Source organism: Pristiophorus japonicus, chromosome 6 (genome assembly GCF_044704955.1).
Source record: "Pristiophorus japonicus isolate sPriJap1 chromosome 6, sPriJap1.hap1, whole genome shotgun sequence".
Classification (NCBI taxonomy): domain Eukaryota; kingdom Metazoa; phylum Chordata; class Chondrichthyes; family Pristiophoridae; genus Pristiophorus; species Pristiophorus japonicus.
Genome location: NC_091982.1, coordinates 262258535 through 262285131, shown reverse-complemented (window position 1 = coordinate 262285131; position 26597 = coordinate 262258535). Strand labels below are relative to the sequence as shown.

At 46.5% G+C, this 26597-nt stretch overlaps 1 protein-coding gene across 1 annotated transcript in view; it reads left to right on the top strand.

The window, feature by feature from the left end:
* Positions 1-747: 747 nt before the first annotated feature.
* The window catches only part of slc19a3b (solute carrier family 19 member 3b), a 48776-nt gene continuing 22926 nt past the window's right edge, over positions 748-26597 (top strand). The window contains exons 1-4 of the mRNA XM_070882506.1: positions 748-903; positions 2161-2977; positions 6151-6343; positions 10920-11061. Coding sequence (XP_070738607.1) covers positions 754-903; positions 2161-2977; positions 6151-6343; positions 10920-11061 — 1302 coding nt within the window. The 5' untranslated portion in view covers positions 748-753. The remainder of the gene's footprint in view (positions 904-2160; positions 2978-6150; positions 6344-10919; positions 11062-26597) is intronic.

Genomic DNA, 26597 nt, shown 5'->3' with positions numbered 1-26597 from the left:
CCACTCTCTGGGTAAAGACATTTCTACAGAATTCCCTACTGAATTTATTCGTGTCCATCTTATATTTATCGCCCCTAGTTCTGGTCTCACTTGCAAGTGTAAACATCTTCTCTATGTCTACCCTATCAAACCCTCTCGTAATTTTGAATACATCTATCAGGTCACCCCTCAGTCTTCTCTTTTCTAGAGAAAAGAGCCGTCGCCTGTTCAATCTTTCCTGATCAAATACACACTTTCATAGGTGCAGCTTGGAGGTAATTGGGAATAAATGGACATCACATTCCACAGGGTGGGTTACAGACGTATTTCCTTGCAGTTATCACTCATGTTACATTTTTGGTCACGTTCCACATTTCAGTTTCATTGTTAATCTCAGTCTCATAATAGAGAGCCCATAATATCTCGATAACTTCAGTGAATTGAAGCAAAAGATGGTGTAATAATGTGATATTGCCTTACTAACAACTTTGAAGTCATAAAATCATATAAAGTAATATCGTGATTACAAAGAGATCAAAGTTTCAGTCCAATCAGGGTTAAATACATAATGTGATAATATTACAAGGTGAGGCAGCCAGTCAAGCATTTCTGTGGGGCTTTGCAATCCAGACAGTTGAATCGCTTCTGTATCAATTCTGCCAAAAAGAATATAAAAACAGGTAGTTGACTTACAACTCTGAACTGCAACAGACAGATAAACAGGAGATAGTCAGTAATATTACACAGAACTGTGATTCTGAAAACTGCAGAGTCATGGACTGCTGCAAAGCAGTGAGAGATAAGCAATGGATTTATCCCACACTAGTCTTGTGCATGTATGGATTTTTTGCAACAATGAAACCTGCGGAGCCCTTTCTGACACCGTATTTAGTTGGACCATACAAAAATTTCACCATTGATCAGGTATGTATTCAGAGAGTTCTAGCATAATATACAATGTGATTGAATCTTGATGCTTCACTATCTCATTATGTTTTATACAAAGCCTCATGTGATTTAGAATTAATTTAACCTATGGGGTACAAGAGTGTAGATACATTCTAATCTAGTACATTGGTACTTTTTTCTTTGGGTTCCAAAGGTTTCACTACAGTTCATCACTTAATTCTACGATCAAAGAAATAAATAACTTGCATTTACAACTTCAGGATGTCTCAATGCGTTACACAGCCAATAAAGTACTTTTGAAATGTAGTCATTGTTGTAATGTAAATGCAGCAGCCAATTTGTGAACAACAAGCTACCACAAACAGCAATGAAATAAATGACCTGTTTTCAAAGTTATTTGAGGGATAAATGTTGGCAAGAACACCAGGAGAATTCCCCTGCTTTTCTTTGCACAGTGCATAGAATATTTTACGTCCACCCAAGAGGGCAGACGGGACCTTGGGTTTAACATCTCATCAGAAAGGTGGCATCTCTGATAGTGCAGCACTCCCTCAGTATTACACTGTCGTGTCAACCTAGATGAAGTGCTCAAGTCTCTGGAGTGGTGAGAGGTGAGAATGCTACCACTGAGCCAAGGCTGACACATAAGTACGCTCACACATTCTGTATACTCAGGTGTTATTGTGCCTTCTACTTACGTGCACTGTTACAGTCTCTTTTATTTCTAACTCCTGTTTTATACCTTTTAAATCCATGCAAAGTCTATGTTACAAATAAACATACCATATGTAGAAAACCTTTAAGGAAAAGTGAAATCATTATACCAGATGTGATTATGTCATCTCCATATATTAGATTTTATATTTCATGTCAGTCAGATCATAAAAGAGATCATACAGTAGGACAATTTTTAAAAAAGGATTCACAGTGACTAGTCTCCAAGCCATGGAGCATTTTAGTTTCCATTTAACTTTAAATTTTACATCTGACCATTATAATTTTCCTTATAGCTAACATGTGGTTTAAACCAAATATATGGTGAGGAGGGACCCCATATGATTATATCCCACTTGTGCTTATGAAACAAAGAAATGAGTTAGCAATTCATGGAATATAAATTATATCCTACACCTCCTCATTTATATCCTTGATATTCGTAAATGCAATCTTGTCCAAATCTGGCTAACAACCTAGTTTAAAACTTGAACCTATTGATAGTGACTGTTGTGGTCAAAAGCCAACTAAACTGATATTACTTTCTCTTTTGGTCAGGTTACGAACCAGTTGTTCCCCATATGGACGTACTCATTCTTGGCACTGTTGATCCCAGTCTTCCTGTTCACTGACTACTTCCGATACAAACCTATCATCATTGCACAAGGAATTGCTCTTGTGATTAATTATATTTTGCTACTGTTTGCAGACGGGATAGTGGCTATGCGGTATCTTCAATTCAATAATGGTCTTGTATCAGCTACAGAAGTGGCCTACTATTCTTACATTTATAGTATTGTTGATGCTGAGCACTACCAGAAAGTGACTAGTTACTGCCGAAGTATTACTTTGATTGCTTACACAGTGGGATCAACAATGGCACAACTTTTAGTTTCCCTGGCAGATGTCTCCTATTTCTATCTAAATGCCATTTCATTGGGATCAGTGACTGTAGCCTTGGTGATCTCATTTTTTTTACCCATGCCCAGGCAAAGCATATTCTTCCAAAGTACAGCTGAATCCTCAAATGAGACAATAAAACCAAACACATCCAATGACTACCTAAACCCCAAGAAAAATATACAGGAATCTGCTGAGAACTCCGTCTTCCCTGAAAGAAAGCAGTTAGGTATCGACGAGACTGTGAGGATAAAAGAGAAAAATGATTTTCTGAAGGCAATTCTTCAGCTATGGTCTGATTTTAAGACATGTTACTCATCAAGAAATCTGCTTCTATGGTCTTTTTGGTGGGCTATAGCTACTTGTGGCTATTATCAGACTTTCAACTATGTTCAAGTGCTCTGGGACCATATTGTACCATCCAAGAACTCCTCAATATTTAATGGTGGTGTGGAGGCATTGACAACTCTTACAGGTAGGGTTTTTGATGTTAGGCTGCAAGAACAGAAAGCATTCCACCTATACTAAAAACTACCAGGTGACGCAGAATACCCCATCGACACTAGAAAACAAATGCCCACCAACACTAGAACACAGACAGATTCCTACATGTATGGAACTAAGTACCATACCTAACTACATTAAAACCACCAGAGATCAAAGACAGTTCCCTACCATCATAACAAAATTGCCATTTGGTCCAAACACTCACCTCTGGTACACTTTGCCACCATTTAATACAGAATTGTTTAACCTGACACTTCAGTATTAGTTGATAGTGCCTTATTCGAGTTGTTACCGTGAAGTCATTTTGTTTCTCCAATGAAAAGTTTGCTATCTTTCTGAATCTGTATGACCTTCAAAATTATTACTACAATATAATTTATGACATTATAAACACCTAAGAGGCACACCTTCAGAAACGTTCCATGTAACAGGAGAAATGAATGGGAACCTTGTTAGTTATTAGAAATCAGTTAGCCATTATGAAGCTAATCTTGTTTCTCGGTAAGCTGACAGAGGAGAATGTAAAATTTATGAAATAAAGGGTGCATTTTGTTATCCTGTCAGATAGAATATTTATCTAGTGAGTGATTACAACTAAACACCACTGAAGAAATACCAGGGGCTGAGGGGGACAGGGAGGCGGGGAATTTTTAGCTGTGGCTCAGTGGGTAGCACACTCACCTCTGAGTCAGAAGGTTGTAGGTTCAAGTCCCACTTGAGCACATAAATCTAGGCTGACACTCCAATGCAGTACTGAGGGAGTGCTGCATTGTTGGAGGTACCGTCTTTCAGATGCCCCACCTGCCCTCTCAGGTGGATGTAAAAGATCCCATGGCAATATTTCGAAGAAGAGCAGAGCAGTTCTCCCCTATGTCCTGGCCAATATTTGTCCCGCAATCAACATAACAAAAAAAGAACATTATCTGGTCATTATCGCATTACTGTTTGTGGGAGCTTGCTTGTGTGCAAATTGGCTGCTGCGTTTCCCACATTACACAGTGACTACAGTCCAAAAGTACTTCATTGGCTGTAAAGTGCTTGGAGTTCAGAAGAATGAGAGGTGATCTTATTGAAACTTATAAGATAATGAGGGGGCTTGACAAGGCAGATGCAGAGAGGATATTTCCACTCATAGGGGAAACTAAAACTAGGGGACATAGAATGAGGGACTGCCCATTTAAAACTGAGATGAGGAGAAATTTCTTCTCTCAGAAAGTTGTAAATCTGTGGAATTTTCTGCCCCAGAAAGCTGTGGGGGCTGGGTCATTGAATATATTTAAGGCGGAGATAGACAGATTTTTGAGCGATAAGGGAGTAAAGGGTTATGGAAAGTGGACAGGGAAGTGGAGCTGAGTCCATGATCAGATCAGCCATGATCTTATTGAATGGCGGAGCAGGCTCGAGGGGCCAAATGGCCTACTCCTGCTCCTATTTCTTATGCTCTTATGAGACGTCCGGTGGTCGTGAAAGACACTATATAAATGCAAGTCTTTTCCGTTTATTCATCTGGCAGAGGAAAATTGGTGAAATTCTTGAACACCCAATTGCCCGCCTGATTCAATGCTCAGGCAGGCCATTAAATGAGCACCTGTTACTAGCACCCAAAACAGGTCATTTGGAATCCTACGCTGGTAAAAATCGACTGGGTGACTTACCTGCTGATGATCGGCCTGGGTTCCACCGCTTCCAATTTAACCCAAGCAAGAAGCAAAGGCACCCGCCTGAAGCCAGCAGGGTCCTTCTTTAAATATAAAGATCAGGGTCCGATTATATCGTCAGGCCCGACTGCAATTTTAGGTCTAGCCTAGGCAGGCAAACTGCTGTGGTTTCCCTGTCAGGTGAAGACAGTGAGAACAGAATGCCCTCAGTACATTGAATTTTTAAATTCTTATTCTCGTCTACAAAACCTTCCATGGTCTCATATCCACCCCCCCACAACTTTGTAACTACCTTCAGCACCCTTCGATTCTCCAACTCTGGCATTCTGTGCACCCCAATGTTGGTGGTGGCACCTTCAACTATTTTGTTGTATCTGTAAAACAATAAAACGTTAAATTGTGCCTCCTGATTAAAGGGGGGGGCAATAAAACCGACAAACTTAAACAAATTAAACTTTAGACATGACGTGGTTCAAATTAGAATTTGGTTGCCGGGGGTGATGATGCACTCCAGTCCCTCCGGCACCCACGTCTTGGCAGAGCCTTCAACCCTATTCTCTGAAACGACTTTCCTGATGCACTACTCTTCTCAGCTTTTGGCTTCTACCTGATGCTGCTGCTGCTCCAGGCAGCAAAGTCTGCTGCATTCCATTGGGGGCGGTGGGGGGGCGGAGAAAGGGGGAATTCCTGATCTCACAAAACTTCCTGTAGCATGCAGCATAGTGTGAGTCCCTGGAGCAGCAGCTGGTAGCAACCAGGGACTATGCCAGTGAGGCACAAATCAAGGAATTGTTAATTGGGAGGTGGAAGAGGATAATGTTCATGCAGTGGCCCAATTTTGGTGAATTCTATAATAAAGGCCTGAGGATGGTCACAGACTCTGTGGCATCCCAGATTACGGTCAAAAATGGTTAAATTTTGGAGCAGGACCAGAAGTTGTGCAGAGGCTTGCCTGTTGGCGCAAGCTTCTTCCATATTTAAGGATCCAGGAAGGTTAGAATCTGTGGGGTTTCTGTGGTGTGCAATGCCTTTGGTGCAGAATTTTGAGTTGGCCAGAATACATTTAATAGATTTGAATATTTCAGCATTAGCATTAAAATAGAATAGTAATGAATAAAACAAGCTGTTCTAATAGATAAGAATCAACATTAGTTATTCCAAATCCAAACTACCATATTTCAGATTCATTTCAATTCAACACACTATCTTTGAGCTTTCTAGACATGGACAGCCATACGGCTGTTATGGATAATATGAGAAGCTTCCTACAAAACCATGGTTAGAAATATGAAGCGAAATTTTAAAATATAAGGCTAGAAATTATTGTTGGCAATATTAGTGGACAAACACTTAATGCATTTATATGCGGTCCTCTGTCCACTAGTTGTAACAAAGAGTTAACCCATATATTTAAAAAATAACACCTCAGTAACAGCAGTGCAGTAATGGTTTGAGATTTGATTTTTTTTTTTTTTGTTTATAGGTGCCATCACCTCCTTTGGTGTGGGTTACGTTAAGTTGGACTGGGCTATCTGGGGAGAACTAGTACTGGGAATCTTCTCGGGAGTTAGCAGTGCTGCTCTATTCATCATGGACTATACAGATAACATATGGGTTTGCTATGCTGGTTATATGTTATTCAAAGCCTCATACATGCTGCTCATTACCATAACCACGTGAGTGCTGCTAAGGTTTCTAACTGTATCTCTTCCCCCCCATCACATTTTTATGTTATTTTTCATTCCCTTCACCAATGACAGGCACTGTTTCCTAACTGAGAGTACAGAAAAGTCACCAGCTACCAGGCCTCTGCCAACATTATTCAGAATGTAGTGCTAGTAGTTGTATAACTCACAATCTGATTTTCTTTCTTCCTCATTTCTAAATGCCCATGCTACACTTGATACCTTTCCTTGACAGGCAGGTCACTGGGAGGGTGCTCTTGGAAATTTTGAGATGTTAAATGTTAGAAACATAGAAACATAGAAACTAGGTGCAGGAGTAGGCCATTCGGCCCTTCTAGCCTGCACCGCCATTCAATGAGTTCATGGCTGAACATGCAACTTCAGTACCCCATTCCTGCTTTCTCACCATACCCCTTGATTCCCCTAGTAGTAAGGACTTCATCTAACTCCTTTTTGAATATATTTTTCTGTGGTAGAGAATTCCACAGGTTCACCACTCTCTGGGTGAAGAAATTCCTCCTCATCTCGGTCCTAAATGGCTTCCCCCTTATCCTTAGACTGTGTCCTCTGGTTCTGGACTTCCCCAACATTGGGAACATTTTTCCTGCATCTAACCTGTCTAACCCCGTCAGAATTTTAAACATTTCTATGAGGTCCCCTCTCATTCTTCTGAACTCCAGTGAATACAAGCCCAGTTGATTCAGTCTTTCTTGATAGGTCAGTCCCGCCATCCCGGGAATCAGTCTGGTGAACCTTCGCTGCACTCCCTCAATAGCAAGAATGTCCTTCCTCAGGTTAGGAGACCAAAACTGTACACAATACTCCAGGTGTGGCCTCACCAAGGCCCTGTACAATTGTAGCAACACCTCCCTGCCCCTGTACTCAAATCCCCTCGCTATGAAGGCCAACATGCCATTTGCTTTCTTAACCGCCTGCTGTACCTGCATGCCTAACCTTCAATGACTGATGTACCATGACACCCAGGTCTCTTTGCACCTCCCCTTTTCCTAATCTGTCACCATTCAGATAATAGTCTGTCTCTCTGTTTTTACCACCAAAGTGGATAACCTCACATTTATCCACATTATACTTCATCTGCCATGCATTTGCCCACTCACCTAACCTATCCAAGTCGCTCTGCAGCCTCATAGCATCCTCCTCGCAGCTCACACTGCCACCCAACTTAGTGTCATCTGCAAATTTGGAGATACTACATTTAATCCCCTCGTCTAAATCATTAATGTACAGTATAAACAGCTGGGGCCCCAGCACAGAACCTTGCGGTACCCCACTAGTCACTGCCTGCCATTCTGAAAAGTCCCCATTTACTCCTACTCTTTGCTTCCTGTCTGACAACCAGTTCTCAATCCATGTCAGCACACTACCCCCAATCCCATGTGCTTTAACTTTGCACATTAATCTCTTGTGTGGGACCTTGTCGAAAGCCTTCTGAAAGTCCAAATATACCACATCAACTGGTTCTCCCTTGTCCACTCTACTGGAAACATCCTCAAAAAATTCCAGAAGATTTGTCAAGCATGATTTCCCTTTCACAAATCCGTGCTGACTTGGACCTATCATATTACCTCTTTCCAAATGCACTGCTATGACATCCTTAATAATTGATTCCATCATTTTACCCACTACCGATGTCAGGCTGACCGGTCTATAATTCCCTGTTTTCTCTCTCCCTCCTTTTTTAAAAAGTGGGGTTACATTGGCTACCCTCCACTCCATAGGAACTGATCCAGAGTCAATGGAATGTTATAAAATGACTGTCAATGCATCCACTATTTCCAAGGCCACCTCCTTAAGTACTCTGGGATGCAGTCCATCAGGCCCTGGGGATTTATCGGCCTTCAATCCCATCAATTTCCCCAACACAATTTCCCGACTAATAAGGATTTCCCTCAGTTCCTCCTTACTAGACCCTCCGACCCTTTTTATATCCGGAAGGTTGTTTATGTCTTCCTCAGTGAATACCGAACCAAAGTACTTGTTCAATTGGTCCGCCATTTCTTTGTTCCCCGTTATGACTTCCCCTGATTCTGACTGCAGGGGACCTACGTTTGTCTTTACTAACCTTTTTCTCTTTACATATCTATAGAAACTTTTGCAATCCGTCTTAATGTTCCCTGCAAGCTTCTTCTCGTACTCCATTTTCCCTGCCCTAATCAAACCCTTTGTCCTCCTCTGCTGAGTTCTAAATTTCTCCCAGTCCCCGGGTTCGCTGCTATTTCTGGCCAATTTGTATGCCACTTCCTTGGCTTTAATGCTATCCCTGATTTCCCTTGATAGCCACGGTTGAGCCCCCTTCCCTTTTTTATTTTTACGCCAGACAGGAATGTACAATTGTTGTAGTTCATCCATGCGGTCTCTAAATGTCTGCCATTGCCCATCCATAGTCAACCCCTTCAGTATCATTCGCCAATCTATCCTAGCCAATTCACGCCTCATACCTTCAAAGTTACCCTTCTTTAAGTTCTGGACCATAGTCTCTGAATTAACTGTTTCATTCTCCATCCTAATGCAGAGTTCCACCATATTATGGTCACTCTTCCCCAAGGGGCCTCGCACAATGAGATTGCTAATTAATCCTCTCTCATTACACAACACCCAGTCTAAGATGGCCTCCCCCCTAGTTGGTTCCTCGACATATTGGTCTAAAAAACCATCCCTTATGCACTCCAGGAAATCCTTCTCCCTTCTCCACCGTATTACTTCCAGTTTGGTTAACCCAATCTATGTGCATATTAAAGTCACCCATTATAACTGCTGCACCTTTATTGCACGCACCCCTAATTTCATGTTTGATGCCCTCCCCAACATCACTACTACTGTTTGGAGGTCTGTACACAACTCCCACTAACGTTTTTTGCCCTTTGGTATTCTGCAGCTCTACCCATATAGATTCCACATCATCCAAGCTAATGTCCTTCCGAACTATTGCCTTAATTTGCTCCTTAACCAGCAATGCTGCCCCACCTCCTTTTCCTTTTATTCTATCTTTCCTGAATGTTGAATACCCCTGGATGTTGAGTTCCCAGCCCTGATCATCCTGGAGCCACGTCTCCGTAATCCCAATCACATCATATTTGTTAACATCTATTTGCACAGTTAATTCATCCACCTTATTGCGGATACTCCTTGCATTAAGACACAAAGCCTTCAGGCTTGTTTTTTTAACACCCTTTGTCCTTTTAGAATTTTGCTGTACAGTGGCCCTTTTTGTTCTTTGCCTTGGGTTTCTCTGCCCTCCACTTTTCCTCATCTCCTTTCTGTCCTTTGCTTTTGCCTCCTTTTTGTTTCCCTCTGTCTCCCTGCATTGGTTCCCATCCCCCTGCCATATTAGTTTAAATCCTCCCCAACAGCACTAGCAAACACTCCCCCTAGGACATTGGTTCCGGTCCTGCCCAGGTGCAGACCGTCCGGTTTCTATCAGTTATAGAAATTTAAAAAATGTAACTGTCTTTAAAAAATTCAAATTATATCTTACATCATTAAGTAAAAAAGATGCAAGTGAACATGAAATTCAGTAATTGATTGCTTATTGCATTGTGGGATTTTAATTTATTATTGAACATGTAACACCTGCACAATATGTCATTAGATCTGTCACATTCTGATCCCAAACTTCAAAAACAATCAGACACTGTGATTTTTTTTCATTTAAAAAATATATGAAGAATGAGACTTTGCACCAGGCGCAGAAGTCTCGCCATTCGTGATAAATTCAGGTTACTGCCCCCGGACGGAAGTGGAGTGAAGTGCACCACTTCCTTCCTGGGGCGGTAACGGGGCACACGCCTCAGCAGCATTATGCAGGTTCCCTCAATTAAAGGGACGGGCCCAAGCTGTATACACTGTCAAAGAAAAAGCGACCTACCTGGACCACTGGGGAGCAGGGGTGCCACGCAAACCACGACCAGAGCAGCAACGAAAACGGTACATTTTTTTTCTGAGCAGCAGACCACCTCCCTGTTAAATTTGACCCCAGTAGTGGCTGGCTGCCCAGTACGCATTCCCAGTAGCTCTCGCTGTTATCGCATGGCGCAGCTTCAGGGGCAAAACCCAATTTCGGGACCGGGGCACTAATACACACAATCTCCGGGCTCAGGCGACACCGCACCCTGTCGCAAAGTTACTTGTGCTCCCCGGGGGCGCTAACAGGAGGTGCAAATGCACCCAATTTCTTCCCTTTGTTTTTACTTAATGGTGGCAATTTTTAAAATATTAAACAGACCTTTTAATTTCTATAACTAATTCTAATATTTAATATCTAAAGATTTCTAAGTCTCCCTCTCACAATGAGTTCACTCTTCTGGTCAGAATCTACATAAAGTCCCTACTATAACCATCTATAATTTGAACTATTCCTGTATATCCATTTATTGATTATACTTGTGACAATCCTAATAACCTGATCATTAGGGATCTTATTACCCAAGTGTAATTATTAGAAAAGATTAATTTTTGATCAACTTAAAAGATCTTTTGATTTGTTACAAAGCTCATTGACAATAAATTTAAACCCTACATGGTGAATAACTGCTTTATTGATTCACAGATTCCATATTGCAACTAACCTTTGCTTGGAACGTTATGCCTTAATGTTTGGGATAAACAACTGCATGGCACTAATACTTCAGACCATCCTGACCATTATTGTAGTCGATTCAAGAGGTTTGGGGCTGGACATTGTTACCCAGGTAACCTTATAGTATTGTCATTACCTCTTCCTCAATAAAGTCGTGATTATCTGATTAGTTATTTTATCAAGGACATGGGCTGATCAGTTCTAACAGGGTTACTGTAGTGTATGGAGAAAGAGTCAGACTGAACACTGAGCTCAAAGTAAAGTGTGACCTTAGTCTTTTATTGCAGGTCTCCAGAGTGCCTCTCCAACCTGTGAAGCTTCCTTAAATACCTGTGCTCCTAAGGGATTATGGGATCCCTTGGGACTCCAGGGGATGAGCCCTCTGGTGGCTGTACAAAGTAAATACAAGTATACATATAAAACAACACTTCCCCCCCCAAAGTCAATAGTGTAACTATTTACAATGCGAGTCGATCTGGGGCCCTTCTTGCCCTGGTTGATCATCTCGGTGTGAAAGCTGGTGTTGTTGAATCATTTGTTGGGCCCTCGCTGGGCTGCTGTGCAGCTGGGCTGCCTGGTGTGTTGGGCCCTGCTGGGCTGCTGTGGATGATGGGTTCTGCTTCATGGTCAACCATGGTGCCAGTTGCCACTGGTGTGTATGTTGGGGGATCAAAAAAGGTAGGGTCCAAGGTGGGTTGCTCAGGATAGTCCGTGAATCTGAGTTTGATTTGGTCCAAGTATTTCCGGTGAATGAGTCCATTTGAAAGTTTGACCCGAAATACCCTGCTCCCCTCTTTGGCCACGACAGTGCCGGGAAGCCACTTGGGACCTTGTCCATAATTTAATACAAATACAGGATCATTGATTTCAATCTTGCGTGACACATGGTATGCACTTTGTTGAAGCTGCCTGCTCTCTACCTGTTCATGTAGATCAGGGTGAACTAATGAGAGCTCTTTTTATGAGCTGTTCAGCAGGTGGGATCCCAGTGAGTGAGTGTGGTCTCGTGTGGTAGCTAAGCAGGACTCGGGATAGGCGAGTCTGCAGTGAGCCTTCAGTCACCCTCTTAAAGCCTTGCTTGATGGTTTGCACTGCTCTCTCTGCCTGACCATTGGAAGCTGGTTTAAACGGGGCAGATGTGACATGTTTGATCCCATTACGGGTCATGAATTCTTTGAACTCAGCACTGGTAAAACATGGCCCGTTGTCGCTCACCAGGATACCGGGTAGACCGTGTGTAGCAAACATGGCCCGCAGGCTTTCAGTAGTGGCAGCAGACATGCTAGTCGACATTATCTCACATTCAATCCACTTGAAGTATGGGTCTACAACCACAAGGAACATTTTACCCAAGAACGGGCCTACATAGTCGACGTGTTCCCGAGACCACGGTTTAGAGGGCCAACACCATAAACTTAGCAGCGCCTCGTTTGGTACATTGCTCAACTGCGAGCATGTATTGCATCTGTGAACGCGGGCCACCACACGTGGGATCTGGCTATCGCTTTCATCATTACGATGTCTGGGTGGGTACTGTGGAGGTCATTGATGAAGGTGTCTCTGCCCTTCTTGGGGACCACTACTCGATTGCCCCACTGAAGGCAGTCTGCCTGTGTAGACATTTCATCTTTGCGCCGCTGGAACGGCTTTATCTCTTCCTGCATTTCCACTGGGACACTAGACCAGCTCCCGTGAAGCACACAGCTTTTGAGAAGAGATAATAAGGGGTCCTGGCTTCTCCAGGTTTTGATCAGCCGGGCAGTGACGGGTGATTGCTCACTCTCAAATGCTTCCATGACCATGGCTAGATCTGCGGGCTGCGCCATTTCCACCCCCCGTGGTGGGCAATGGCAGCCTACTGAGAGCATCGGCGCAGTTTTCTGTGCCTGGCCTGTGGCGGATGGCGTAGTTGTATGCGGACAACGTGAGCGCCCATCTCTGGATGCGGGCCGATGTGTTGGTATTTATCCTTTTACTCTCGGAGAACAGGGATATAAGTGGCTTATGGTCAGTTTTCAATTGAATTTTAGCCCAAACAGCTATTGATGCATTTTATTTACTCGACAGACACACGCTAACGCTTCTTTCTCAATCATGCTGTAGGCTCTCTCAGCCTTAGATAGACTCCTGGATGCATAAGCAACCAGTTGCAGTTTCCCGAAATCATTAGCTTGTTGCAATACACACCCGACGCCATATGACGACGCATCACATGCTAGTACCAAACACTTACATGGATCATACAACACAAGCAATTTGTTTGAGCATAACAATTTTCTTGCTTTTACAAAGGCATTTTCTTGGCTTTTGCCCCAAACCCATTCGTCCCCTTTTTGTAGTAAGACATGCAGTGGTTCTAACAGTGTGCTGAGACCCGGTAAGAAGTTACCAAAGTAGTTCAGGAGTCCCAGAAATGACCGCAGCTCCGTCACGTTCAGTAGTCTCGGTGCGTTCTCGATTGCCTCCGTCTTCGTGTTGGTGAGCCTGATGCCGTCCGCCGCAATCCTCCTTCCCAGGAACTCCACTTCAGGCCCCAGGAAAATGCACTTTGAGCATTTTAACCTGTGCCCCACGCGGTTGAGTCAACTAAGAACCTCCTCCAGGTTCTGCAGATGCTCGACTGTGCTCCGACCTGTGACCAAGATGTCATCCTGGAAGACCACGGTGTGCGGGACTGACTTCAGTAAGCTTTCCATGTTTTTCTGGAATATCGCCGCTGCTGACTGGATTCCCAATGGGCATCTGTTATAAACAAAAAGACCTTTGTGCGTGTTGATGCAGGTGAGGACCTTCGATGATTCCTCCAGTTCCTGCGTCATGTGGGCTGAAGTCAGATCCAGCTTTGTGAACATCTTTCCTCCAGCCAGCGTTGCAAAGAGGTCATCGGCCTTTGGTAGTGGGTATTTGTCCTGCAGGGAGAAACTTTGTAATGGCCACAGATTCTGATGGTGCCATCTCCCTTGAGGACTGGGATGATAGGACTGGCCCACTCGTTGAATCCAATCGGGGAAATGATGCCCTCTCTTTTCAGCCGGTCTAGCTTGATCTCTACCCTTTCTCTCATGAGGTCCTTACTACTAGGGGGATCAAGGGGTATGGCGAGAAAGCAGGAATGGGGTACTGAAGTTGAATGTTCAGCCATGAACTCATTGAATGGCGGTGCAGGCTAGAAGGGCCGAATGGCCTACTCCTGCACCTATTTTCTATGTTTCTATGTATGGTACTGCTCGTATCTTGTGATGGATGGGTCGCGCCCCCAGAATTAGGTGGATCTGTACTTTTGCTCCTTGGAATTTCCCGATGCTTGGTTCGAACAGCAAAGGAAATTTGTTTAAGATCTGGGCACACGAAGTGTCGTCAGCGGGCGATAGCGCTCGGACGTCATCCCTGTACCAGTGTATCTTTCCCAGCCAGTTCCTGCTGAGCAGCGTGGGACCATCGCCCGGTACTACTCCATCGTGGGAGACATTTATGGTAGCACTGCCAATTACAGGAATTAGTTCTTTCATGTAAGTTCTTAGTTTCGTGCGAACTGGAGTTAAGACTGGCCTTGAGGCCTTGTTGGACCACAACCTTTCGAAAGTCTTTTTGCCCATGATGGACTGGCTCATGCCCGTGTCCAGCTCCATTGACACCGGGACTCCATTTAGTTCAACATTCAGCATTATCGGGGGACAATTCGTGGTGCATGTGTGCACCCCATGTACCTCTGCCTCCTCGATCTGAGGCTCTGGTTCATCGTGATCCTCTGTGGATCTGTCCTCCTCTGCAACATGGTGGTTTACAGGTTTACCAGGCATTGCAGCTCGCCTGCACACTCGGAGGTGTCCCATTGTTCCACAGCCCTTGCAAACGTACTCTTTGTATCAGCATGAATGGAAACGATGATCACCCCTGCAGTGCCAACAAGATGTTAATGGCCTTGCATTCATCACCCTTGATGGTGGACTCTGAGACATCTGCTGACGTGTGTGCAGGTGTGTGTGATCTGCCCTGTACATTACGATTCAAAAACAACATCACTTTGTTCACAGTACTTGTAGCAGCACTTGTGTGCTGAGAAATTTGCTTAGTATTGTCACTAGTGGTAATGAACACCTGGGCTATCACGATGGCCTTAATCAAGGTTGGGGTCTCTACAGTCAAAAGTTTGCGAAGTATGGTTTCGTGGCCAATGCCAAGTACGAAAAAGTCTCTGAGCATGTACTCCAAATGTCCTTCAAATTCGCAATGTCCTGCAAGGCTTCTCAGCTCGGCGACATAACTCACCACTTCCTGGCCTTCAGACCTTTTGTAGGTGTAGAACTGGTACCTCTCCATCAGAACGCTTTCCTTCGGGTTCAAATGCTCCCGAACCAGTGTGCACAAATCGTCGTACGATTTCACCGTGGGTTTCGCTGGAGTGAACAGATTCTTCATGCGGCCATATGTTGGTGCCCCACAGACGGTGAGGAGGATCACCCTTCGTTTGGCAGCGCTCTCTTCCCCATCTAGCTCATTGGCCACGAAGTATTGGTCGAGTCGCTCCACAAAAGTTTCCCAATCATCTCCTTCCGAGAATTTCTCCAGGATGCCCACTGTTCTCTGCATCTTTGGGTTCGCTATCTGTATCTCGTCGCCAGTTGTTGTGTATGGAGAAAGAGTCAGACTGAACACTGTGAGCTCAAAGTAAAGTGTGACCTTAGTCTTTTATTGCAGAGTGCCTCTCCAACCTGTGAAGCCTCCTTAAATACTTGGGCTCCCAAAGGAATTATGGGATCCCTTGGGACTCTAGGGGATGAGCCCTCTGGTGGCTATACAGAGTAAGTACAAGTATACATCTATAACAGTTACCACATCATACAATTGTAGAATCATAGGGCCCAAACTTGGTGGAAGCCAAGGCTCGCCCAAGAGCCGCCCAAACAACAGTCGATGGCCGCCGAGAGACCGGGCAGTACTTTGCCAGGAAGATCCCTCTAAAAGAGATGGCAGTACCGCCCGGCGACTAAATACCGGCTTATGTTGTTAATCTGGGAGCCAGCGGGCGGGAGCTCTCAATCTCGGTGGCAAATGTGTTCCTCGCCAAAGTGCCGCCGAGGATTGATTCGGGCCCAGGGAGGGGGGGAACACTGAAAAATTAAAATATTCACAATAAAGAAAACACACCATAACACACTTCAGGGGACCCCATGCAGGTAAAACGCTGAAAAAAATAAAATAAAAAAATAATCACGAACATTTTATTTTGCAGTCTTCTTACTTACCGTCGGGGTTAGACCTGCCTCCACGCAGCAGTCCCTCCCCTGCTGCCGCCGAGTCTCGCCGACTCCCGCCTGCACCAATATGCCAGCTCGGCGGGCGGGAGGACACTTACGCGACTTGGCCGCCAGAGGCCGTCAGCGGGCGATTCCCAGAGGTACTCCCCTCCCACAGAATGCAGACTTGGAGGAATCTGTCACCAAGGGGAGAACGCCGAAAAAGCTCAGCGGCAGCCGGTGGCAGTGGGCGGTAAGGCCACCAATTTCTGCCCCTTAGAAACTTACGGCACTGAAGGGGGCTATTTGACCTGTCGTGCCTGTGTGGTCACTGTTAGCTAGATGATCTCGTACTGTAACACAGTCCACTGCCCTACTTCATTTTCCAGAATGATTGTATAACTTTTGCCACTATTTATGAAAGTTATTTTTCAGCTTTGGCACAGCTGAAATACAAAACTGCTCGCCTACTTTCAAAAAACAAATGGATATCTGCCACCTTCACTCCTTCAGTGTGTTTACTGCATGCCTCTGATAACCGTCGGCGGGTGGGGGCTGCAGCCAGAAGGTTCGCTTCCCACTTTTATTCTGGTCATGTTTCCACATTCAACCATTCTGCGCTGCAGTCCAGAAGACCACAAAGACCATAACTGGCCTTGCAATCCTAGCAGCCCCAGCCCCATACAGGTTGCCCCACTTGCTAGCACCCAGGCTTGTACTACTCTCACTGCTAGTTGGAATATCATTCTATCTCTGACCCTTCAATGTACTTCTTCCCAATCATTGACTCTTTAGTGTGTCCTTTCCTCCATCTGTAATTCGTTGGTGTGTTTAGGAACATCAGCAGCAGGTCGGGGCCATAAAAGGAGCAGCAAGCGGCAGCCATGGGCAGCGTGGAGGTCCCGATCTGCGAGGGAACATCAGCGGCAGGTCGGGGCCATAAAAGGAGCAGCAAGCGGCAGCCATGGGCAGCGTGGAGGCATGCCACTACAAGGTGCAGCGAGAGCTGGTGCAGGAGGGCGACGGCTGTGAAGAGTGATGTCATCAAGATCCAGGTCGGTGATTGGAGCGTGGGCAGATACAGCAGGAGCGACGAGGTCAGGGCGAAGGAGTGGCGAGAGACTGTGGAGGGATTTGATCGGGACCCAGAGGAGGTGCAAGTTCGGGGCCAGGGGTCCAGCCCACACTGCGATACGTGTGCGCACTGGATCTGTGCAGCAGAGCTGGTCTCCAGTTGTTTTGGGTAACCCTTGCCACTGGACCAAGACCGAGCTCTGTCAAGCCCGTGTGGTGGCTGGTGTGCAACGGCCACCACATGTTAAAAAAATGCACACACAGGCATCTTCCACCCTTGAGGATGTAGTTCGGGTCCTTCATTGAAATACCTGTGAACTCATCCTTTTTTGGCGTGGAAGCAAATCATCCTCGTTTCGAGGGACCACCTACGATGATCAGAACTATAGGGCTAGACTTTCCACTATGATCGCTATCGCCCAAAATTGGCAATATTTCCAGCCTTAGTGCTTTTTTTATTTTTCAGGATCCCATTTTTAAATATGCTAGTTTTGCCTTTTTAATTTGGGCGATAGCCTTAGCGATGTGAAATGGGCCTTAGCGATGTATTCAGTCATGCAAAGCTGGCATCCATAGCAATGGCCATTCTGCGCATGCATTTTTTTTTCAGCAATGAACTTTTCTCGTGATTCGGGAGGTCAGGGGTCATCTGCGTATAAGGAAGACTGAAAGAGAGGGAGAGAGAGAAGGGAGGTGGAAAGAAGTGTGCGGAGTGGTCAAGATGCCAAACAAAGAATCTACAGATTGTATGCAGCAGGAGCTTTCAGGGAGAAGGAAGGCAAAAGCGTTCTCTGATGAGGCTAATGAGGTCCTGGTGAATGAAGTTGAAAATCGGTGGGGCCAATTAACCTGGGGTGGGCATGGGAAACATCCCCCCCCCCTCCCCCGCATTTATCAAAAAATATGGGCTGATTTCACCGCCCTGGTATCATCGGTGGCCCATGATGGGCGTGAGGCAGACCAGTGCCGCAAACGATGGAACAGTCTCGTTGCATCGGCAAGAGTAAGTATTCAACTGTGATGTCGGTTGCCACTGGTGTGTGTGTTGGGGGATCAAAAAAGGTAGGGTCCAAGGTGGGTTGCTCAGGGTAGTCTGTGAATCTGAGTTTGATTTGGTCCAAGTGTTTCCGGTGAATGAGTCCATTTGAAAGTTTGACCCGAAACACCCTGCTCCCCTCTTTGGCCACGACAGTGCCAGGAAGCCACTTGGGACTTGCCCATAATTTAATACAAATACAGGATCATTGATTTCAATATCGCGTGACACATTTGCGCTGTCATGGTATGCACTTTGTTGAAGCCGCCTGCTCTCTACTTGTTCATGTAGATCAGGGTTAACTAACGATAGCCTTGTCTTAAGTGCTCTTTTCATGAGCAGTTCAGCAGGCGGGATCCCAGTGAGTGAGCGTGGTCTCGTGCGATAGCTAAGCAGTACTCGGGATAGGTGAGTCTGCAGTGAACCTTCAATTACCCTCTTCAAGCCTTGCTTGATGGTTTGCACTGCTCTCTCTACCTGACCATTGGACACTGGTTTCAACGGGGCAGATGTGACATGTTTGATCCCGTTACGGGTCATAAATTCTTTGAACTCAGCACTGGTAAAACATGGCCCGTTGTCGCTCACCAGGACATCGGGTAAGCCGTGTGTGGCAAACATGGCCCGCAGGCTTTCAGTGGTAGCAGCGGATGTGCTAGCCGACATTATCTCACATTCAATCCACTTGGAGTACGCGTCTACAACCACAAGGAACATTTTACCCAAGGACGGGCCTGCATGGTCAATGTGTACCCTAGACCACGGTTTGAAGGGCCAAGACCATGCGAGCATGTATTGCATCTGTGAATGCATGGACTCTAAGTTCGCATCGATACCGGGCCACCACACTAGGGATCTGGCTGTCATCCTTACGATGCCTGGGTGGGTACTGTAGAAGTCGCTGATGAAGGTGTCTCTGCCCTTCTTGGGGACCACTACTCGATTGCCCCACAGAAGGCAGTTTGCCTGTATAGACATTCCATCTTTGCGCTGCTGGAACGGCTTTATCTCTCCTGCATTTCCACTGGGACACTGGACCAGCTCCCGTGAAGCACACAGCTTTTGACTAGGGATTATAAGGGGTCCTGGCTTCTCCAGGTTTTGATCTGCCGGGCAGTGACGGGTGATTGCCCACTCTCAAATGCTTCCATGACCATGGCTAGATCTGCGGGCTGCGCCATTTCCACCCCTGTGGTGGGCAATGGCAGCCTACTGAGAGCATCGGTGCAATTTTCTGTGCCTGGCCTGTGGCGGATGGCGTAGTTGTATGCGGACAACATGAGTGCCCATCTCTGGATGTGGGTCGATGCGTTGATATTTATCCCTTTGCTCTCGGAAAACAGGGATATAAGTGGCTTATGGTCAGTTTCCAATTCAAATTTTAGCCCAAACAGGTATTGATGCATTTTCTTTACCCCATAGACACACGCTAACATTTCTTTTTCAATCATGCTGTAGGCTTTCTTGGCCTTAATGGATGCATAAGCAACCAGTTGCAGTTTCCCGAAATCATTAGCTTGTTTCAATACACACCCAATGCCATATGACGATGCATCACATGCTAGTACCAAACGCTTACATGGATCATACAACACAAGCAATTTGTTTGAGCATAACAATTTTCTCGCTTTTACAAAGGCATTTTCTTGGCTTTTGCCCCAAACCCATTCGCCCCTTTTTTGCAGTAAGACATGTAGTGGTTCTAGCAGGGTGCTGAGACCTGGTAAGAAGTTACCAAAGTAGTTCAAGAGTCCCAGGAACGACCGCAGCTCCGTCACGTTCTGTGGCTTCGGTGCGTTCTCGATTGCCTCCGTCTTCGCGTTGGTGGGCCTGTGAAGTGACGTCAGCGGGCGATAGTGCTCGGATGTCGTCCCAGTTCCAGCGTATCTTTTCCAGCCAGCTCCTGCCGAGCAGTGTGGGACCATTGCCCGGTACCACCCAAAGTGATAGCTTGTGCACCGCTCCATCGTAGGAGACCTTTACAGTAGCACTGCCGATTACAGGAATTAGTTCTTTCATGTAAGTTCTTAGTTTCGTGCGAATTGGAGTTAAGACTTGCTTTGAGGCCTTGTTGCACCACAACTGATACATCCTTACTATACAGTATAAATGCACACGAGGCCCATGCTTGAGAGAAGGTTAGTCTGTGACCTGTCCTTTATTCCTTCGCACTCAAGTGCTGGAAGTGGGTGGAGCTTCCCCTTTTATATCTGAAGGTCCAGGTTAGGAGTGTCTCCCACAAGTTCACCACCTAGTGGTCATTGTTCTCACAGTGTACAACTTAGGTCAGATTATACATGGGTTACAATGCTGGTTGAGTACATGACATCACCTCCCCCTCAAAGTCTTATTGGGATCACAGGTTGAGTCTCTGGTGGTTTACGCTCCCTTGTAGAGCGCCTGAGCTGGGGCTCCGGTTGTTGTGCGCTGGCCTGAGTGTCTGCTGTTTGCGGTGTCTCAGGCCTGTCCGGACTGCCCACAGTGACTGGGCTTTCCTCCCTTTGGTTCCTGTGTTCGGTCACCTGTGGAGGAGTGAACTCTATATCGTGTTCTTCCTCTGCTTCTTCTATGGGGTTGCTGAACCTCCTTTTTGTTTGATCCACATGTTTGCGGCAGATTTGTCCATTGGTAAGTTTAACTACCAGAATCCTATTTCCCTCTTTGGCAATCACAGTGCCTGCGAGCCATTTGGGCCCTACAGCGTAGTTGAGGACAAAAACAGGGTCATTTACATCAATACATCGTGCCCTCGCATTCCTGTCATGGTAGTCATATTGTGACTGGCGGCTGCTCTCGACAATTTCTTTCATGGTGGGGTGGATAAGGGATAACCGGGTTTTGAGCGTCCTTTTCATTAGCAGCTCTGCGGGTGGAACCCCTGTGAGCGAGTGTGGTCGGGACCTGTAGGCCAACTGGATGCGTGATAAGCGGCTTTGTAGGGAACCCCCTTGGATTCTGAACATCCCCTGTTTGATTATCTGCACTGCTCGTTCTGCCTGGCCGTTTGAGGCCGGCTTGAACGGTGCCATTCTGACATGGTTAATTCCATTGCCTGCCATGAAGTCCTGGAATTCAGTGCTTGTGAAGCACAGGCCATTGTCGCTGACCAAGATGTCCGGTAGACCGTGGGCGGCGAACATTGCCCGTAGACTTTCTACCGTGGCAGAGGATGTGCTTGAATTTCAAATCTCACACTCGATCCATTTGGAGTAGGCGTCTACCACAACCAAAAACATTTTTCCCATGAAAGGACCTGCGTAGTCCACATGGATGCGTGACCAAGGCTTGGCGGGCCATGGCCAGGGGCTAAGGGAGGCTTCCCTGTGCGCATTGCCCAGCAGGGCACACGCGTTGCACCTGCGAACACAAAGTTCCAGATCTGCGTCTATCCCTGGCCACCAAACGTGTGACCTGGCAATTGCCTTCATCATGACAATGCCCGGGTGCTCATTGTGGAGTTCTCTGATGAACACCTATCTGCCCATCTGGGGCATGACTACGCAGTTTCCCCACAGTAGGCAATTGGCCTGAATTGAGAGTTCATCCCTGCGCCTGTGAAATGGTTTAAATTCCTCAGGGCATGCCCTGTACGTGGCTGCCCAGTCCCCATTCAGGACACATTTCTTGACTAAAGACAATAGCGGGTCTCAATATGTCCATACTTTAATCTTCAGGCTGTCACGGGTGAGCCTTCGCTTCCGAAAGCTTCAACAGCCATGACCATCTCAGCAGCATGCTCGGTAGCCCCCTCAGTGGTGGCTAGTGGGAGCCTGCTGAGTGCATCGGCGCAGTTTTCGGTGCCCGGACTGTGCCGAATTGTGTATTCATCGGCGGCTAACGTGAGTGCCCACCTCTGTATGCGGGCCGATGCGTTTGCATTTATGGCCTTGTTGTCGGCAAAAAGGGACGTTAGGGGTTTGTGATCTGTCTCCAGCTCAAATTTCCTGCCAAACAGGTACTGGTGCATTTTCTTTACCGCATATACACCTGCGAGTGCCTCCTTTTCTACCATCCCATAGCCCCTTTCTGCCTGGGACAGACTTCTGGAGGCATAAGCTACCGGCTGTAACTGACCCTTGGCATTGACATGCTGCAACACACATCCGACACCATAGGACGACGCATCGCACGTTAACACAAGTTTCTTACATGGGTCATATAGCGTTAACACAACAGATTGTTGGAACATAACAAATTGTGTGCTCTATTAAAAGCCCTTTCCTGGCTGTCCCCGCAGACCCATTCGTGACCTTTGTGTAGGAGCATGTGTAGCGGCTCTAGCGGCGTGCTCAATTTGGGAAGAAAGTTAGTAAAATAGTTCAGGAGCCCCAGGAACGAACGCAGCTCCGTCGTGTTCCGGGGTCTGGGTGCTCTCTGGATCGCTTCCATCTTGAATGCAGTAGGGCTGATCCCGTCTGCTGCTACCCTCATCCCCAGGAATTCTACCTCTGGAGCTAGGAAGACGCACTTCGCCTTTTTCAGTCGCAGCGCTACCCGGTCCAGTCTGCGTAGCACCTCCTCCAGGTTGTGGAGGTGTTCTTCAGTATCGCGACCTGAGATGAGGATGTCGTCCTGAAAAACCACCGTCCCTGGAATCGACTTGAGAAGGCTTTACATATTTCGTTGGAAGATCGCGGAGGCCGAGCGAATCCCGAACGGACATCTGTTGTACTCAAACAACCCCTTGTGTGTCGTGATGGTGGTCAGCTTCTTCGACTCACTTGTCAGCTCCTGGGTCATGTAAGCTGAGGTCAGGTCCAATTTTGAAAAAGTTTGCCACCGGATAGCGTTGCAAAGAGATCCTCCGCTCTCGGTAGCGGGTACTGGTCTTGGAGTGACACCCGATTGATGGTGGCCTTGTAATCGCCACATATCCTGACCGACCCATCCGCCTTGAGCACCGGCACAATCGGGCTGGCCCAGTCACTAAATTCGACTGGCGAGTTGATGCCTTCCCTCAGCAGGCGGTCCAATTCGCCTTCTATCTTTTCCCGCATCACGTACGGCACCACTCTGGCCTTGTGGTGTACTGGCCTGGCGTCCGGGTTTATGTGAATCACTACCTTGGCCCCCATGAAAGTGCCAATGCTGGGTTGAAATAATGAGTCAAATTTGTCCAGGACCTGTGAGCATGATACTCGCTCCACAGAGGAAATTGCATTGACATCGCCCCATTTCCAGTTCATGACAGCAAGCCAACTCCTCCCCAGTAGTGCGGGACCGTCCCCCGGGACAACCCAGAGTGGCAACCTGTTCTCCGAATCTTTGTGGGTCACGACTACCGTGGCGCTGCCTAGCACCGGAATGATCTGCTTTGTGTAAGTCTGTAGCTGTGCGTCAATCGGCGATAATTCTGGCCTCCTGGCCTTGGACGCCCACAACTTTTTGAACTGTTTGATACCCATCAGGGACTGGCTGGCCCCCATGTCTAGCTCCATTGATACTGGGATGCCATTGAGGAGCACTTTCATCATTATCGGTGGTGAACTGGTGTATGAACTGTACACATGCTCCACATGAACTCGCTGAACTTCAGCTTCCAGTGATTTCCCCCAGTGTTCATTTCTGCAATTTCTGCAGGTATTTTGCTCATCTCTGCAAACTCTGGCTGAGTGTGTGCCTCCACGCCTCCAACATGAGCTGCTGTTGGAAACAAAAGGTCCCTTGCCAGTCGATTGTCCCTGACTTCCCCTGTGATTGTCCTTGAGTGCAGCATTAACAGGTATTGATGGCCCCATTACTGGCCGCATTGTCCCTTGCAATGGTGTGAATCGCCGTTCAGCTTGCCATTGTCTCTGTCGAACTCTCCCTCTGGGTTCGACTACATGTTGGAGCATGCCCGATTGCCCTTCTCTGCCTGCTGAACTGTGTGCTGCTTTAACAATGTTGAATGTCTGTCCCAACCATTCCTTATCACAGTACCTCTCGTTTGTTCTGTTAGTGGCCATACTCGCGTGGTTTAAATCCCAGTTTCTCGTCGCCATTGATACGTCCTTACTATACAGTATAAATGCACACGAGGTCCATGCTTGAGAGAAGGTCAGTCTGTGACCTGTCCTTTATTCCTTAGCACTCAAGTGCTGGAAGTGGGTGGAGCTTCCCCTTTTATATCTGAAGGTCCAGGTTAGGAGTGTCTCCCACAAGTTCACCACCTAGTGGTCATTGTTCTCACAGTGTACAACTTAGGTCAGATTATACATGGGTTACAATGCTGGTTGAATACATGACAACAACCTTTCGAAAGTCTTTTTGCCCATGATGGACTGGCTCGCGCCCATGTCCAGCTCCATTGACACCAAGAGTCTATTTAGTTCAACCTTCAGCAGTATCGGGAGACAATTTGTGGTGAATGTGTGCACCCCATGTACCTCTGCCTCCTCTGTCAGAGGTTCTGTTTCGTCGTGATCCTCCGTGGATCTGTCCACCTCTGCAATGTGGTGGTTTGCAGGTTTAGCAGGCCTATCAGCTCGCCTGCACATTCGTTGGAGGTGTCCCATTGTTCCACAGCCCTTGCAAATGTATCATTTAAATTGGCTGAATGGAAACGATGATCACCCCCGCAGCGCCAACAAAGTGTTAATGGCCTCGCATTCATCACCCTTGATGGTGGACTCTGAGACATCTGCGGACGTGTAGCTGCAGGTATATGTGACCTACCCTGTCCGTTACATTTCGAAAACAACATCACTTTGTTCACCGTATTTGTAGCAGCATTTGTGTGCTGAGAGATTTGCTTCGTATTGTCACTGATGGCAATGAATGCCTGGGCTATCGCTATGGTCTTACTCAAGGTTGGGGTTTCAACAGACAAAAAGTTGTGAAGTATGGTTTCGTGGCCAATGCCAAGTACTAAAAAGTCTCTGATCATGTGCTCCAAATGTCCTTCAAATTCGCAGTGTCCTGCAAAGCGTCTTAGCTCAGCGACATAATTCGCCGCTTCCTGGCCTTCAGATCTTTTGTAGGTGTAGAACTGGTACCTCGCCATCAGAACGCTTTCCTTCGAGTTCAAATGATCTCGGACCAGTGTGCACAAATCGTTGTACGATTTCTCCATGGGCGCTGGAGTGAGCAGATTTTTCATGGGGCCATACGTTGGTGCCCACAGACGGTGAAGAGGATCGCTCTATGTTTGGCAGCGGCCTCTTCCCCATCTAGCTCGTTGGCCACGAAGTATTGGTCGAGTCGCTCCACAGAAGTTTCCCAATCATCTCCCTCTGAGAATTTCTCCAGGATGGCCACTGTTCTCTGCATCTTTGGGTTCGCTGTCTGTATCTCGTCGCCAGTTGTAGTGTATGGAGAAAGAGTCAGAGTGAACACTGTGAGTTCAAAGTAAAGTGTGACCTTAATCTTTTATTGCAGGTCTCCAGAATGCCTCTCCAACCTGTGAAACCTTCTTAAATACCTGTGCTCCCAAGGGTTTATGAGATCCCTTGGGACTCCGGGGAATGAGCCCTCTGGTGGCTGTACAGAATATTTACAGGTCTAGATACATAACATTACCTTGCCCCCATCTCGGGTACTACCACGGGGTGTTTTGTTCCTTTATCCTCGTCTTCCTCTTCCTGCTTATCTCGCATTTCCTGTCGCATACCTTTGAACAGCCTACTCAGTTCCATCACATACTTCCTAATTCTATCGCGTAAAGGTCCTAACTCTACTCCTCCTTTAACTATTCCCTCAGGGAGTTTCATTGCTCGTCCAGTCATTCATTCGTAAGGGGTGAGTCCTGTTGTGCGGTTCGGTGTAACATGCAGTCTCATCAATATGGTGGGCAGGAGTTCCGGCCATGCCTGTCTGTTTTCCTGGAGGTTTTGAGGGTTCTATTCATTCTTTCTACCATTCCCGAACTCTGGGGATGTGGAATTTCTGCTTAATGTTCAGTATTTTACAAGTTTCCTTCATTACCTTTCCTGTGAAATGAGTCTCATGGTCCGAATCTATCTGAATGGGAATCCCCCATCTCGGACTTACCTCTTCCGCTAATATACGGGCTACCGTGGTTGTGGTGCAATTGCAGGTAGCGAATGCTTCCACCCACCTTGTAAACTGGTCAATAATCACCAAGCAGTACTTCGTTCCCCTGGAGTTTATTAGGGGCCCCGTAAAATCACTGGTCCCTGTGGGCGGGGTTGGTGCGCCATCCTTATTTTTATCGCTTTTCCCGGATTATGTTGGGCGCACGTAACACAGTGCTGACAATGTTTAGCAACATTACAGTCCAATTCCCGGCCACCACCAATCCCGTGAGATATTGGATATCATGGCGTTATGCCCGGCATGGTTAATACCGTGGTGTAACTC